This window comes from Sinocyclocheilus grahami, unplaced genomic scaffold (assembly GCF_001515645.1).
Source record: "Sinocyclocheilus grahami isolate Dianchi unplaced genomic scaffold, SAMN03320097.WGS_v1.1 scaffold1237.1, whole genome shotgun sequence".
Lineage (NCBI taxonomy): Eukaryota > Metazoa > Chordata > Actinopteri > Cypriniformes > Cyprinidae > Sinocyclocheilus > Sinocyclocheilus grahami.
Genome location: NW_015506416.1, coordinates 171,743 through 186,588, shown reverse-complemented (window position 1 = coordinate 186,588; position 14,846 = coordinate 171,743). Strand labels below are relative to the sequence as shown.

The 14,846-nt window shown below is 44.0% G+C and overlaps 1 protein-coding gene across 1 annotated transcript in view; it reads right to left on the bottom strand.

The window, feature by feature from the left end:
- lekr1 (Leucine-, glutamate- and lysine-rich protein 1) overlaps window positions 1-14,846 on the bottom strand; it is a 127,689-nt gene that overhangs the window by 80,536 nt on the left and 32,307 nt on the right. The window contains exon 4 of the mRNA XM_016254310.1: window positions 12,290-12,371. Within this exon, the coding sequence (XP_016109796.1) occupies window positions 12,290-12,371 (82 nt within the window). The remainder of the gene's footprint in view (window positions 1-12,289; window positions 12,372-14,846) is intronic.

Genomic DNA, 14,846 nt, shown 5'->3' with positions numbered 1-14,846 from the left:
ACTCTACCTTCCACTACATCACGCATGACCTTTCCAACGTGAATGCGAGAAGTCATGGATGCGCATCACAGAGCTATATAGTGCAAGATGAACATTTGTGGGGGTGAGTAAATTGTCAGGAAAGTTTAATTCTGGAGTGAACTAAGCCTTTAGAGAAACAGACCATTTTATCCAACTGTGCTATAATTTTTATGTTAAGTCACTGCCTGTGAGAAGTGTTCCAAATCTGTGTTTTAATCAGTTGCAATGTTTTAGAAGGCAGACAGCAAGGCAGCTTCCTTGGTTTTTGGAACCTAGAGTTTTATATAGTCTATTTTTAATAAGTGAAAATTTACTCTAAGTGTAACACAGCAAAAAAAAAAAATCTTATTTTCAAAGGCTACTTTTACACTGTCAGCATTTGGGATTGACAACCTTATTTGCATACAAGTCTGAATTTTTAAATGTCCTTTTCGCAAATCATCTTGAATACTGTCATTGATGAATGTGCATCCATCACATCTAAATTACCTGTCTACAGCTTTTATACCTTGGTAAAGAGCGAGCATTTGAGTTGCACACAGATCAGAAAAGTGTGTGGAGTAGCTCCAGTTGTGGACAGTTACTGGATCTAAACCTTCAAACAAACAGCTCATATTTCTCTCTGCAAATTACTGAAACCACACACACATGACAACCCGTGTATGTGTAGACAGACACATATATGCAGAGCAGAGTGCCTCTCTTGCACTATATAATGTGACATAACTAACTAGTTGTCTAGTACGGTTTCGTTCACACAGCAGGACTTTGCTGTATGTGAGTCCTGAAAATGTACAGGTGTGAGTTTGATTAATGCGGTTGTCACTCAAATAAATAACCGCAATGTGCATGAATGCCACCATATTAACAACTCTCAACCTTCTCAGAGGTTGGGTTTCAAGTCGTTTGAAGAAATGGTGCTTCATATAACATTATCCAGAGACACCGATGTCAATGATAAATTCCCTTGTGATGTTTGAACTGGCTACTGTATACAGGCCACCAGGGCACCATACAGACTTTATTAAAGAATTTGCTGATTTTCTATCTGAGTTAGTGCTGGCTGCAGATAAAGTCTTAATTGTTGGTGATTTTCATATCCATGTTGATAATGAAAAAATGCATTGGGATCAGCACTTATAGACATTCTGAACTCTATTGGGGATAGACAACACGTGTCAAGTCCTACTCATTGTCGAATACATACTCTAGATTTAATACTGTCACATGGAATTGATGTTAATTGTGTTGAAATCTCTAGATAATGATATCTCTGATCATTATCTAGTCTTGTGTATACTCCATATAGCTAAAGCTGCAAATTCAACTCCTTGTTACAAGTATGGTAGAGCCATCACTTCTACCACAAAATACTGCTTTGTAAATAATATTCCCAAATTATCTAAATTCCTCAGCATATCCAATAGCTCAGAACAACTTGATGATGTAACAGAAACTATGGACTCTCTTTTCTAGCACTTTAGATATGGTAGCTCCTTTACGCTTAAGGAAGATTAAGGAAAACAGTCAGACACCATGGTATAATGAGCACTCTCGCGCCCTAAAGAGAGAAGCCCGGAAAATGGAGCGCAGCTGGAGGAAAACAAAACTTGAGGTATTTCGTTTTGCATGGTGGGAAAGTACTTTCTCTTACAGAAAAGCCTAAAAACATGCTAGATCTGATTACTTTTCATGTGTCTTTTAGAAGAATACAAACACATCCCCAAGTATTTATTCAATACAGTGGCTAAATTAACAAAAAAAATAACATCAGCAAGTGCAGATATTTCTCAAAAGCACAGTAATAATGATTTTATGAACTACTTTACTTCCAACATCGATACTATTAGAGATAAAATTGTACCCATGCAGCCGTCAGCTACAGTATCACATCAGATGCACTGTAGGAACAATTCCACTCATTCTCTTCTATAGGAAAGGAAGAGTTGTATAAACTTGTTAAATCATCTAAACCAGGGGTGCCCAAACTCGGTCCTGGAGTGCCGGTGTCCTGCAGAGTTTAGCTCCAACTTGCCTCAACACACCTGCCTTCAAGTTTCTAGTATGCCTAGTAAGAGCTTGATTAGCTGGTTCAGGTGTGTTTAATTGGGGTTGGAGCTAAACTCTTCAGGACACCGGCCCTCCAGGACCGAGTTTGGGCACCCCTGATCTAAACCAACAACATGTATGTTAGACCCTATCCCATCTAAACTACTAAAATAGGTGCTTCCAGAAGTCATAGATTCTTTTCTGAATATTATTAATTCATCATTGTTATTAGGATATGTCCCAAAAGCCTTCAGACTGGTTGTCATTAAGCCTCTCATTAAAAACCACAACTTATTAATTAATTAATTACAGACATATCTTGAATCTCACTTTTCTGTCAAAGATACTAGAAAAGGTAGTATCATCACAACTATGTTCCTTTTTAGAGAAAAATGATATCTGTGAGGATTTCCAGTCAGGATTTAGACAGCATCATAGTACTGAGACTGCTCTCATTAGAGTTACAAATGACCTGTTCTTATCATCTGATCATGGTTGTATCTCTCTATTAGTGCTACTGGATCTTATTTGATACTATTGACCACAACATTCTTTTGAATAGACTAGAAAATTATGTTGGCATTAGAAGTAGTGCGTTGGCATGGTTCAAATTGTACTTATCTGACCGCCATCAATTCGTTGCAGTGAATGAAGAGGTATCATACCAATCACAAGTGCAGTATGGAGTACCTCAAGGCTCAGTACTAGGACCATTACTTTTCACATTCTACATGTTACCCTAGAGAGATATTATTAGAAAATATGGTGTTCCCCTTCAGGAACTCGAGCTGCGTCGAAACGCTATGGAAACTTCTCCAGCGTGACCACGCTCTGAATCACATGTGTAATCAGTCTAATGGATGGGTGAGACGTCACGGGCGGGGTGACGTAGCAACCAGGAAGCATAAAAGCACATGCGGTGAAACCGGCGTCAGCTTTCTGTCATTCAGCAAGCGCTCTGTGTGTGTCAGTCTTATTTGGTGTTGTCTGTCCATTATCACTCTTTATTTTACCAATACGAGTGTAGACAAACATACGGTAAGAGCGGGCAGCATCTCAGGCTGCGTGTTCTTCCTTGCCCGCGCTACATTTCGGGTGGGGATACACACAGTTTTTGTGTTGTCTGCTTGGGAGCAAAACACGCAGAGTCAGCTCTCGAGGGAGCTGACTGCCCACACTGCGAGCGTTTGTCACTGCATATGCTTGCTCTCCGAGGGCTCTCTTTGAGGAGGGAGTCATCACCGGCGTTTTTCGTGGTGCCGGCCCCGCTTTTGCCAAGGCTCGTGGGGTTTGCATATGGATCCGGTGGAGGGAATGTAGATGGGCGAGTACCTATCTTCTTCCTCACCTACCAGATCCAGCGCCCGCTCTTGGGGTTCAGAAGCCCGCGCTGTGAGAGGGCTCGACGCTCCGCCTGTCTTCCTCCGAGGAGGTTGATGAGGGTGTCGATGAGCTTGCCAGTTGCACAAGCATCAGTTACACAAGCATATTATGCCTTGAGCTACAGCTAGCCACTCTAAGTGCACCAGAGGCCAGTCTCATGAGACCGGTTCCCTTAGTATGTAACCTGGCAGTGTGGGAGCCCCTGCCAAACGTGCCTCCTTGGGTCCTGCCCTGAGCAGGCTCTGGTTCTATCAGTCGAGTCTTCATAGCAGATGACGCGGGTCTGAGGACTGTCATTTTTAGAGAAGATTTCAGCTATGAGGGTCCTGATGCTATGGCTTAGGACCTCAGAGGGCAGGCCCCTCTGGGGAAGAGTGGTGCACACCGCATCACACGTTGTCCGTCTCTCCTCAGTGCCCTCAGGAGATCAGTCTTCCAACCCTGCCGGTGTTCCAGGGCGCAGCGGTCTCTGGTGAGCACTTCTCTCAGTTACCGCCTGGAAACGTAGCGGTGCTAAGAGGCTCGCGACCTCCACGGAGGTCTCTAGAGCAGCTAGTAGGGCCGTCCCCTGCCGGTTCGCCGCTTCAGGGCACTGAGCTAGCCGCTCTGATTACACCAGAGGGCAGTCTCGAGAGACTGATTCCCTTAGTAGACTAACGTGTCTCGGTGGGTCCTGCACACTGTGGAGTGAGGCTATAGAATCCAGTTCTCCTATGCCTCAGTTTAAACGGGGTCATCCCCACTATGGTGGGTCCCGAGCAGGCTCTGGTCATGGAACAGAAGTAGTTGCTCTTTTGAGGAAGGAGGCCATCGAGGTGGTCCCTCCTCACGTAGTAGAGTCCAGGTTCTACAGTCCGTACTTCACCATTCAGAGGAAGGATGGAGGGTGGCGTCCTATTTTAGATCTGTGTCATTTGAACCGCTCAGTCAGGCGACTGAAGTTCAGCACACTCGCACTCAAACAAGTCAGGTCTCAGATCAAGTCCGAGGACTGGTTTGGCACGATCAATCTAAAAGATGCACATCCTTCCTCATCACAGGAAGTTCCTGAGGTTTGCTTTTGAGGGCAAAAGCTTACCAACACCGAGTTCTTCCTTTGGCCTTGCACTCTCACCTCACACGTTCACGACTCAACCACATCGACGATTGGTTGATATTAGCTCAATCAGAGAGGATGACAGTTCGACATCGAGATGTCGTTCTCGCTCACACGAAAGAGCTGGGGTTAAGACTTAATGCCAAGAGAAGTGTGCTTTCTCCAGTACAGAGAACCACTTATCTGGTGGTGTGGTGTGGGATTCAACCACGATGTAGGCACGTATGTCTCTTGCTCGGATTGAGTCGATCGCGAGAGTGAGAGAAGGCCGGTCACTCACTGTCAAGCAGTTCCAGACTGCTGGGTCTGATGGCAGCCGCGTCCAATGTGGTTACTTTTTGACCTGCTGTACATGAGACCCCTACAGTGGTGGCTTACGTGCCTTAGACATGTGAAGGAAACCTTGGTTCTTATAGACATGTGAAGGAAACCTTGATTCTTATCTCAGGGCCTGGTGCTGGGAGCTCCTGGTCGCCGCATATGCTAGTGACGGATGCATCTTTCAATGGTTGGGAGCGGTCATGAGTAGCCGCTCGGCCCGCGGCCTGTGGAGCGGCCGCCATCTCACGTGGTGCATAAGTTGACTGGAGATGCTGGCCGTGTTTCTAGCTTTAACACACTTCCTCCCAGGCCTAAGAGATCGCTATGTGTTGGTGCGCACCGACAACACAGCAGTGGTCTTTTATATATGTGGGGGCAGACATCTTGTCGAGGCAGGAGCCGAGGCCCGGGGAATAGATGCTCACCCCGAGGGGTGAAGCAGACTTGGAGAGTCTTTGGCCAGGCTCAGGTGGACTTGTTTGCGACTCAGATGTTATCGCACGGTCCCCTATGGTTCTCTCTCGGACTCATCCAGCTCCAATGTACAGACGTGGCCGATGCTTCATCTGTACACTTTTCCCCCAATTGTTCTGCTCCCGGGAGTTCTGGAGAGAGTGCACTGGAATGAGGTCAGTTGACTGCCAGTAGCCCCGTTCTGGCCGGGCCGAGTATGGTTCTTGGACCTGATTTCTCTCCTCGATGGCGCTCCATGGGAGATTCCCATCAGGAGAGATCTCCTCTCACAGACGGAGGGCTCACCCCCGCCCGGAGCTGTGGAAGCTGTGGGTGGGGCCTCTGAGGAGGCACAACTCATAGCTTCTGGTCTCTCAACCGAGGTTGTTGAGACCATCCTCCACCCAGGAAACTGTACTTCTTGGTGCGGAGACCGCCAGCTCGACCCAGCTAACTGCCCGTTTGGTACAGTTATGGAGTTCCTGCAGGCCTGTTTATTCGCAGAGTTGAACCACTCTACCCTAGAGGTCTTTGTGGCGGCCCCTGCGGCCTACCATGCCCCTCTCGGTGGCCATTCAGAGGGAAGACACCCTCTTCTTACACGTTTCCTCTGCGGTGCACTGAGGCCGAGGCCTCCGGCCAGAGAAGCTTATGCTAAGTGGTGGATCAGGATGCTATTCCATAGCCTTGAGCCCTCTGATCTCCCCTCTCCTTCGGGGGTCAAGGCTCAATCCTCCAGAAGTTGGCCTTCGGGACGGTGGGCCCCGCCTACTTTAGCCATTTCTGGCTCCCTTTTCTCTCGCCTTAGTTGTGCTCTTCCACATTAGGTGGGAATTTGCAAGCCTGGCGGCGTGGGTATTCTCGTTCCCGTAGCATTTCGACGCAGCTTGATTCAGTATTTAACCATGGTTCCCCGAAGGGAACGAGATGCTGCGTCTCAGGGCCATACTTCTGGCATCCCTGCCAGCGCTTGTTTCACTCCTAGAATCTGATGCCGGTTTCACCGCACATGCTTTTATGCTTCCTGGTCGCTACATCACCCCGCCCGTGACATCTCGCCCATCAATTGAACTGATTACACATGTGATTCAGAGCATGGTCACGCTGGAGGCATTCCCGTAGCGTTTCGACGCAGCATCTCGTTCCCTTCGGGGAACCATGGTTACATGCGTAACCTGGAGATGTTAGCTTTCACTATTATGCTAATAATACTCAGCTCTATATTTCTTCGTGGCCCAACGAATCATACCATATTTGCAAAAACTCACGGAATGCATAACTGATATAAAAAAATTGGATGACTAGTAATTTCTTACTGTTAAATTCTGAAAAAAATAGAGGTGTTAAATATAGGACCAAAAACCTCCACATGTGATGACCTAGAACACTGTCTAATACTTGATGGCTGCTCTGTCAAATTTTCAGCATCAGTTAGGAACCTAGGTGTGCTATTTGATAGCAATCTTTCCTTCGAAAACCACGTTTCTAGCATTTGTAAAACCACATTTTTCCATCTCCAAAATATATCTAAATTACGACCTATGCTCTCAATGGCAAATGCAGAAATGGTAATTCATGCGTTCATGACCTCAAGGTTAGATTATTGTAATGCTCTATTGGGTGGTTGCTCTGCGCACTTAATAAACAAACTTCAGCTGGTTCAAAATGCAGCAGCTAGAGTTCTTACTAGAACCAAGAAGTACGACCATATTAGCCGGTTCTGTCAACACTGCACTGGCTCCCTATTAAACATTGTATACATTTTAAAATCTTGCTAATTACCTATAAAGCCCTGAATGGTTTTGCACCTCAGTATTTAAGCGAGCTCTTATTGCATTGTAGCCTTTCACATCTGCTACGATCTCAAAACTCTGGCCATTTTATAATACCTAGAATATCTAAATCAACTGCGGGTGGCAGATCCTTTTCCTATTTAGCTCCCAAACTCTGGAATAATCTACCTAATGCTGTTCGGGAGGCAGACACACTCTGTCAGTTTAAATCTAGATTAAAGACCCATCTCTTTAACCTGGCTTACACATAACAAACTGAAACATTTCTATTATTCAAATCCGTTAAAGGATTTTTAGGCTGCATTAATTAGGACAACCGGAACCGGGAAAACTTCCCATAACACCTGATGTACATGCTACATCTTTAGAAGAATGGCATCTACGCTAATATTAGTCTGTTTCCTTCTTATTCCGAGGTCACTGTAGCTTACTGTTAAATTCTGAAAAAAATAGAGGTGTTAAATATAGGACCAAAAACCTCCACATGTGATGACCTAGAACACTGTCTAATACTTGATGGCTGCTCTGTCAAATTTTCAGCATCAGTTAGGAACCTAGGTGTGCTATTTGATAGCAATCTTTCCTTCGAAAACCACGTTTCTAGCATTTGTAAAACCACATTTTTCCATCTCCAAAATATATCTAAATTACGACCTATGCTCTCAATGGCAAATGCAGAAATGGTAATTCATGCGTTCATGACCTCAAGGTTAGATTATTGTAATGCTCTATTGGGTGGTTGCTCTGCGCACTTAATAAACAAACTTCAGCTGGTTCAAAATGCAGCAGCTAGAGTTCTTACTAGAACCAAGAAGTACGACCATATTAGCCGGTTCTGTCAACACTGCACTGGCTCCCTATTAAACATTGTATACATTTTAAAATCTTGCTAATTACCTATAAAGCCCTGAATGGTTTTGCACCTCAGTATTTAAGCGAGCTCTTATTGCATTGTAGCCTTTCACATCTGCTACGATCTCAAAACTCTGGCCATTTTATAATACCTAGAATATCTAAATCAACTGCGGGTGGCAGATCCTTTTCCTATTTAGCTCCCAAACTCTGGAATAATCTACCTAATGCTGTTCGGGAGGCAGACACACTCTGTCAGTTTAAATCTAGATTAAAGACCCATCTCTTTAACCTGGCTTACACATAACAAACTGAAACATTTCTATTATTCAAATCCGTTAAAGGATTTTTAGGCTGCATTAATTAGGACAACCGGAACCGGGAAAACTTCCCATAACACCTGATGTACATGCTACATCTTTAGAAGAATGGCATCTACGCTAATATTAGTCTGTTTCCTTCTTATTCCGAGGTCACTGTAGCCACCAGATCCAGTCTGTATCCAGATCAGATGGTCACTGCAGTCACCCGGATCCAGTCCGTATCCAGCCCAGATGGTGGATCAGCCCCTAGAGAGGACTTCTACAGCCCTGAATGTCAGCGGAGATCAGGACAACTAGATGAGCCACAAAGACAGATCCCCAGTGAGGACCTTGTCTCTTAGCCGGCCACCGGGACAAGACCACAGGAACCAGTTGAGTCCTCTGCACAATGTGACATTGCTGCAGCCTGGAATTGAACTGCTGATTTCGTCTGGTCAGAGGAAAACTGGACCACCGACTGAGCCTGGTTTCTCCCAAGGTTTTTTTCTCCATTCTGTCACCGATGGGAGTTTCGATTCCTTGTCGCTGTCACCTCTGGCTTGCTTAGTTGGGGACACTTAATTTCCAGCGATATCGTCGACTTAATTGCACAGACAATATTTAAACTGAACTGAGCTGAATGATGACATCATTGAATTCAATGATGAACTGCCTTTAACTGAAAATTGACTGTTTACTATTATCATTTTGCATTATTGACACAATGTTTTCCTAATTAATGCTGTACAGTTGCTTTGACACAATCTGTATTGTTAAAAGCGCTATATAAATAAAGGTGACTTGACTTGACTTGACACAAGAACCTTCAATATCTCCGAGATGCAAAAAGACTCAATCCCCGCCAAGCCCGCTGGGCACTGTTCTTCACCAGGTTTCACTTCACCTTCACCTACCGGCCTGGCAATCGTAACTGTAAGGTGGACGCATTGTCACGAATCCATTCACCAGATTCACCCTCAGAACCTGAGCCAATTCTCCCTCCAGCCCTGATTGTAAGTCCCATTGTGTGTAATATCATCAAGGACATCCAAGCCGCCACTCTCACCGAACCAGCTCCGCTGGGAGGCCCAGAAGGGAAGACGTATGTTCCCACATCTCAACAACTACCCCTTCTGGGCTCAGTTCACATTGTTCCGGGCTCTGGACATCCAGGCAGCCAACGGACCCTCTCGCTCCTCCAAGCTCAGTACTGGTGGCCCAGTATGTCCTGTGACGTCATCAGGTACGTTCGAGGGTGCTCAGCCTGTGCCATGTCTAAATCTCCTAGTCACCTCCGCGTAGGCAAGCTCATGCCACTACCCATACCTCAGCAAACGTGGTCTCACATGGGAACTGACTTCATAACTGACTTACTCAACTCTGAAGGCAACACCTGCATCCTAGTGGCAGTAGATCGCTTTTCGAAAGCCTGCAGACTGATTCCCCTCAAGGGATTACCCACGGCGCTAGAAACTGCTGAATCTCTATTCACACATGTCTTCAGGAATTACGGAGTCCCAGAGGATATCGTCTCGGACCGGGGGCCGCAATTAATTTCCCACGTTTGGAAAGCGTTCTTTTGACTGCTAGGGGTCACAGTGAGCTTGTCGTCCGGTTATCATCCCCAGACTAACAGCCAGACTGAGTGCAAGATCCAGGAACTCAGGCGTTACCTCCGGGCATACTGCCAAGATGACCAGCACAGCTGGGCCTGCTTCCTCCCATGGGCCGAGTATGCACAAAACTCCCTCCGACAAAACTTCACGCCTTTCCAGTGCACACTTGGCTACCAACCCCCACTCTTCCTGTGGACCGAAGAACCATCGGAGGTCTCAGCTGTGGACTACATGTTCCGAGCGAGCGAGAGAGTGTGGGACTCAGCTCATGTCCACCTTCAACGTGCAGTGCAGAGGCACAAAACATTTACTGACGCCCGGCGTTCCTCGACTCCCACTTACCAGCCTGGAGAGAAAGTATGGCTGTCAACCCGGGATCTGCGCCTCCACCTGCCTTGCAATAAGCTGAGTCCCCGTTAAATGGGTCCGTTCCCGATACAGAGGCAGATTAATGATGTCACCTACCAGCTCCAACTTCCACCCAGGTACAGAATTCACCCTACTTTTCACATGTCCCTCCTTAAAACCTTCTCTCCTTCTGCACCAGAACCCACGGAACCAGATGAACCTCCTCCTCTAGAGATCCTAGAGCAGCCATCCATCTATCAGGTCAAGGATATCCTGGATTCGTGGCGGCGGGGCAGCCGGCTGGAGTACCTGGTAGATTGGGAAGGATATGGACCAGAGAAAATATCCTGGGTGGTCCGGGACGACATCCTTGGCCCCATACTGCTAGAAGAGTTCCATCGGACCCATCCTAATCGTCCCGCACCCAGAGGCCGTGGTCGCCCCCGTCGCCGCTTAAGGGCGTCAGGAGCCGCCCTTGGAGGAGATGGTAATGTCAGCGAATCACCACAATCACCAGCCACAACACCAGATCATGCTCACCTGAGTTCTGATTCCCTGCACCTGTCGTCTGCAATCTAGTCACCATTCATAAGCACGCTCCTTCCAGTCACCTGCCGGTCTACCGTTCACTACACTGAACTTAACCAGACTCTCTGAATGCTACTTTACCTGTTTATACTTACCCCTACATCCCTGAAGTTCTTCCTACGTTGCTCTCCTCCACTCCTGGATCCCGAACCCTCTGCTAACCTGAAAAGGAACCAAACATCAGTACTCAGCTAAGATACATTGAACTGTCATTTGTGTTGGATACTCACCAGTCATTGCTCCAGTCGATCTGCTTCAGTCATACCTGTTAATAAACCTGCTATTCATTCACTTACCTGTTGTCTCCGGCTTGATCTGTGACAGATACATCGTTAGATGGCATCTACGCTAATATTAGTCTGTTTCTTTCTTATTCCGAGGTCACCGTAGCCAACAAATCCAGTCTGTATCCAGATCAGATGGTGCATCAGCACCTAGAGATAACCTCGACAGCCCTGAATGTCAGCGGTGACCAGGAATACTAGATGAGCCCCAGAGACAGATCCCCTCCGAAGACCTCATCATCTAGACGGCCATCGGGACAAGACCACGGGAACCAGATGAGTCCTCTGCACAATCCAACTTTGTTGCTAGAATTAAACTGCTGGTCTCGTCTGGCCAGAGGAGAACAGCACACTATTTTGACTCCCTATTTCCATTTTTAATACTGTAAAGCTGCATTGACACAATCTACATTGTAAAAAGAGCTATATAAATAACGTTGACTTGACTTGACTCAAATACCTAAGTGTAAATAGTGTTAGATGCTGTTTATATATAGTGCAAATACTGGAAGACATTATTTGCACTTCAGTTTATTGTAATGCATTACAAAATAGTTTTCCATAACAAAATATTCAGTGTATATTTATTTAAGTCATAAATGGATGGAACCTTACTTGTCCCTATCCCTAAAGGCCACCCTAACAATGCTAACTTAAACCTTATTCAACCAGTAAATATGTCCTCAAAGATACAGGAAGAGAGCCACGATTTTAAGTGTGGTAGCAATATGAGCTGCACGCATCCAGTTGGTGCCCAGCCCATCGGATCAATGTGAGGACACCACATCCAGTTTCAATTATAAGCCTATTAAATAATCGTTAGGCACATTATTCCCACTATTATACATCCGTTAGGCACTTTATTTCCACTTTTTGCATATTTTCTTTATTTTTTATTTAAAATAAACACCTCTCAGAGCTGATATGCAACAGGAATATGGTGAAGAATTAGATTGGAAAAAGGTGGATATAAACACCTTTGGGTCGGTCACGTCAAAAGCTAAATATACTGTCTTTAATTAGCGTAAATGGCCTTTGCTAAAAAGACAAGCTATTTGCACTTAGTGTAAATACACAGCCCATTTTATAGTTTACAGACACTGTAATTTTACTGTATATTTTAAACATGAACATGTCTAAATGTGAATGTGTTGATAGTGTAGATTATTCAAAAATAACTTACTCCAGGAGTTTCTTTCCATGCTCTCGTTCATGCATGCTGTTCTGGAGATCTATTTTCAGAGTCTTCACCTCCTCCATTAGGCCTGTAAAAACATCAAGAACAAAAAAAACAGTCAAGTACCCTGTTAAAAGTCAAAAACAGGACACCACATACCCTTAACAGGCTGCATTGTTGGTCAGGTGACTAAGATATGCTTCAGGAAACTAATGTTATGTGAAGATATGTGTGCCATAATAAATCCAACTTGGTTCAACATCTACTGTTGGCAAAAGTTAAAAACTAATTTTTGTTTCACTGTCTTTTGTCACTTGCTATAAATGTTCATCTGGGTTTCTTCCCTCATTCATCTGTTTCCTCCTGTGCCAATAAATGTAATTCTCTCTCTCTCTCTCTCTCTCTCTCTCGCTTGCTGCTTTGTATCTCTCTTGAAGCACTGAAGCATAATCTGGTGCCTATCGGTTGCCAGCAGCAATAATTGAGGGTGAACTCTACACCCAAACACAGGCCAGTGAAAGCATTCGCATTCATCATCTCAGCTCGGTGACATCCGATGCAGCATTCAGGAGACCGTATTCACTCGGCCCTGCTCTCATTATCGTGAAGAGGGCAGAGAGACAGGAAAAACGGCCAAGAATTTGAAACAGGAGACATTTTAAAAGACAAGAGGGAGGAGAGGATGACAGGAAACTGTAGGAGTCAGACCAGCCACAGATTTAGAGTTGTGCTACTGCAGTCACCCGACATGTAGGACATCTAACCCACAAATTATGGGCATACAAGCCTATCTTCATCTGGTTTTGTATGATGACAGCATTGAGTATCTTCAGTGGCCTCAAAACATATTCAGACACTTAAAATCTATGTCATTTAATTATACAACAAACCTAAAAGGCATCTACAACCAAAAGATGTTAGAGCTTTTCTCAGAATGAATGCTACGTGTAATCATATTTGCAGTTATTTTTAACTAGCTGGTGTCAAGGTGATTTTTAGTGGCTGCATGAAATCAGTTCCTCTCAAACCCACACAGGACACTGTGAACATGTTCCACTAACATTTAACAACCAGAATGTGGACAAATACCTTCCATACAGTCACGGAAACCTGGAAAGAGCAAACCTGCATGCAATGTTCAATTTGTGAGTAAATTGTTTTTTTGAGGCAGATCATTGTAAATAAATCGGTCAAACTAGTTCACAAAATGGCCTTAATGTTTATAGAATCAAGCGGAATTAAAATAACTCCGACACTTAACAATAAGGTCTCATTTGTTAATATTAGTTAATGCATTAACTAACATGAACTAACAAAGAACAATATATTTTTACCTTAACTGTTCCCTGCTGATGGAATGACCTGCCCAACTCGATCCAAACTGTTTTAGCCATCTTCAAGAACCATCTAAAAGCACATCTCTTCCATCTACACTTGACCCTCTATCACTAGAACTCTGTATTCTATTTCTATTCTATCTACTTGTTTTCTTTTTAATTATTATAAAAATAACTTGACCGTGACTTGACTTTTTGAACTTAATATTAACTAAGATTAATAAATGCTATATAAATATTGTTCATGTTAACTAACATAGTTAATTATTTCTAGCAAATGAAACCTTATTGTAAAGTATTACCAAAATAACTTTTTTTTAAATAATTTAATGAAATGCTGCATTTTAATTGTGATTTAAGCACCTTTGGTTTAATCTCACTTAAAAGAGAAATACTATTTGAAATGAATTATCCTCAAGAAATGTCAATTCATCATGTAAAAATGACTGTAAAAATGTCTTGCCAAAAATCTAGAAAATATCATTCAAATAAGATTAATTATAAGTCAAATATATTGTGCAATATGAATTAAATGAAACTGACTAGGTAACACCAACAAATCATTTTTTTTAAATATTGTCCTATTGACTACAGTATATTTGAACTACAGGTGCATCTCAATAAATTAGAATGTCGTGGAAAAGTTCATTTATTTCAGTAATTCAACTCAAATAGCGAAACTCGTGTATTAAATAAATTCAATGCACACAGACTGAAGTAGTTCAAGTCTTTGGTTCTTTTAATTGTGATGATTTTGGCTCACATTTAACAAAAACCCACCAATTCACTATCTCAACAAATTAGAATACTTCATAAGACCAATAAAAAAAACATTTTTAGTGAATTGTTGGCCTTCTGAAAAGTATGTTCATTTACTGCACATGTACTCAATACTTGGTAGGGGCTCCTTTTGCTTTAATTACTGCCTCAATTCGGTGTGGCATGGAGGTGATCAGTTTGTGGCACTGCTGAGGTGGTATGGAAGCCCAGGTTTCTTTGACAGTGGCCTTCAGCTCATCTGCATTTTTTGGTCTCTTGTTTCTCATTTTCCTCTTGACAATACCCAATAGATTCTCTATGGGGTTCAGGTCAGGCAAGTTTGCAGGCCAGTCAAGCACACCAACACCATGGTCATTCAACCAACTTTTGGTGCTTTTGGCAGTGTGAAGGAAGCATGAAGTGCTCCAAAATTTCTTGGTAAACGGGTGCAGTGACGTTGGTTTTCA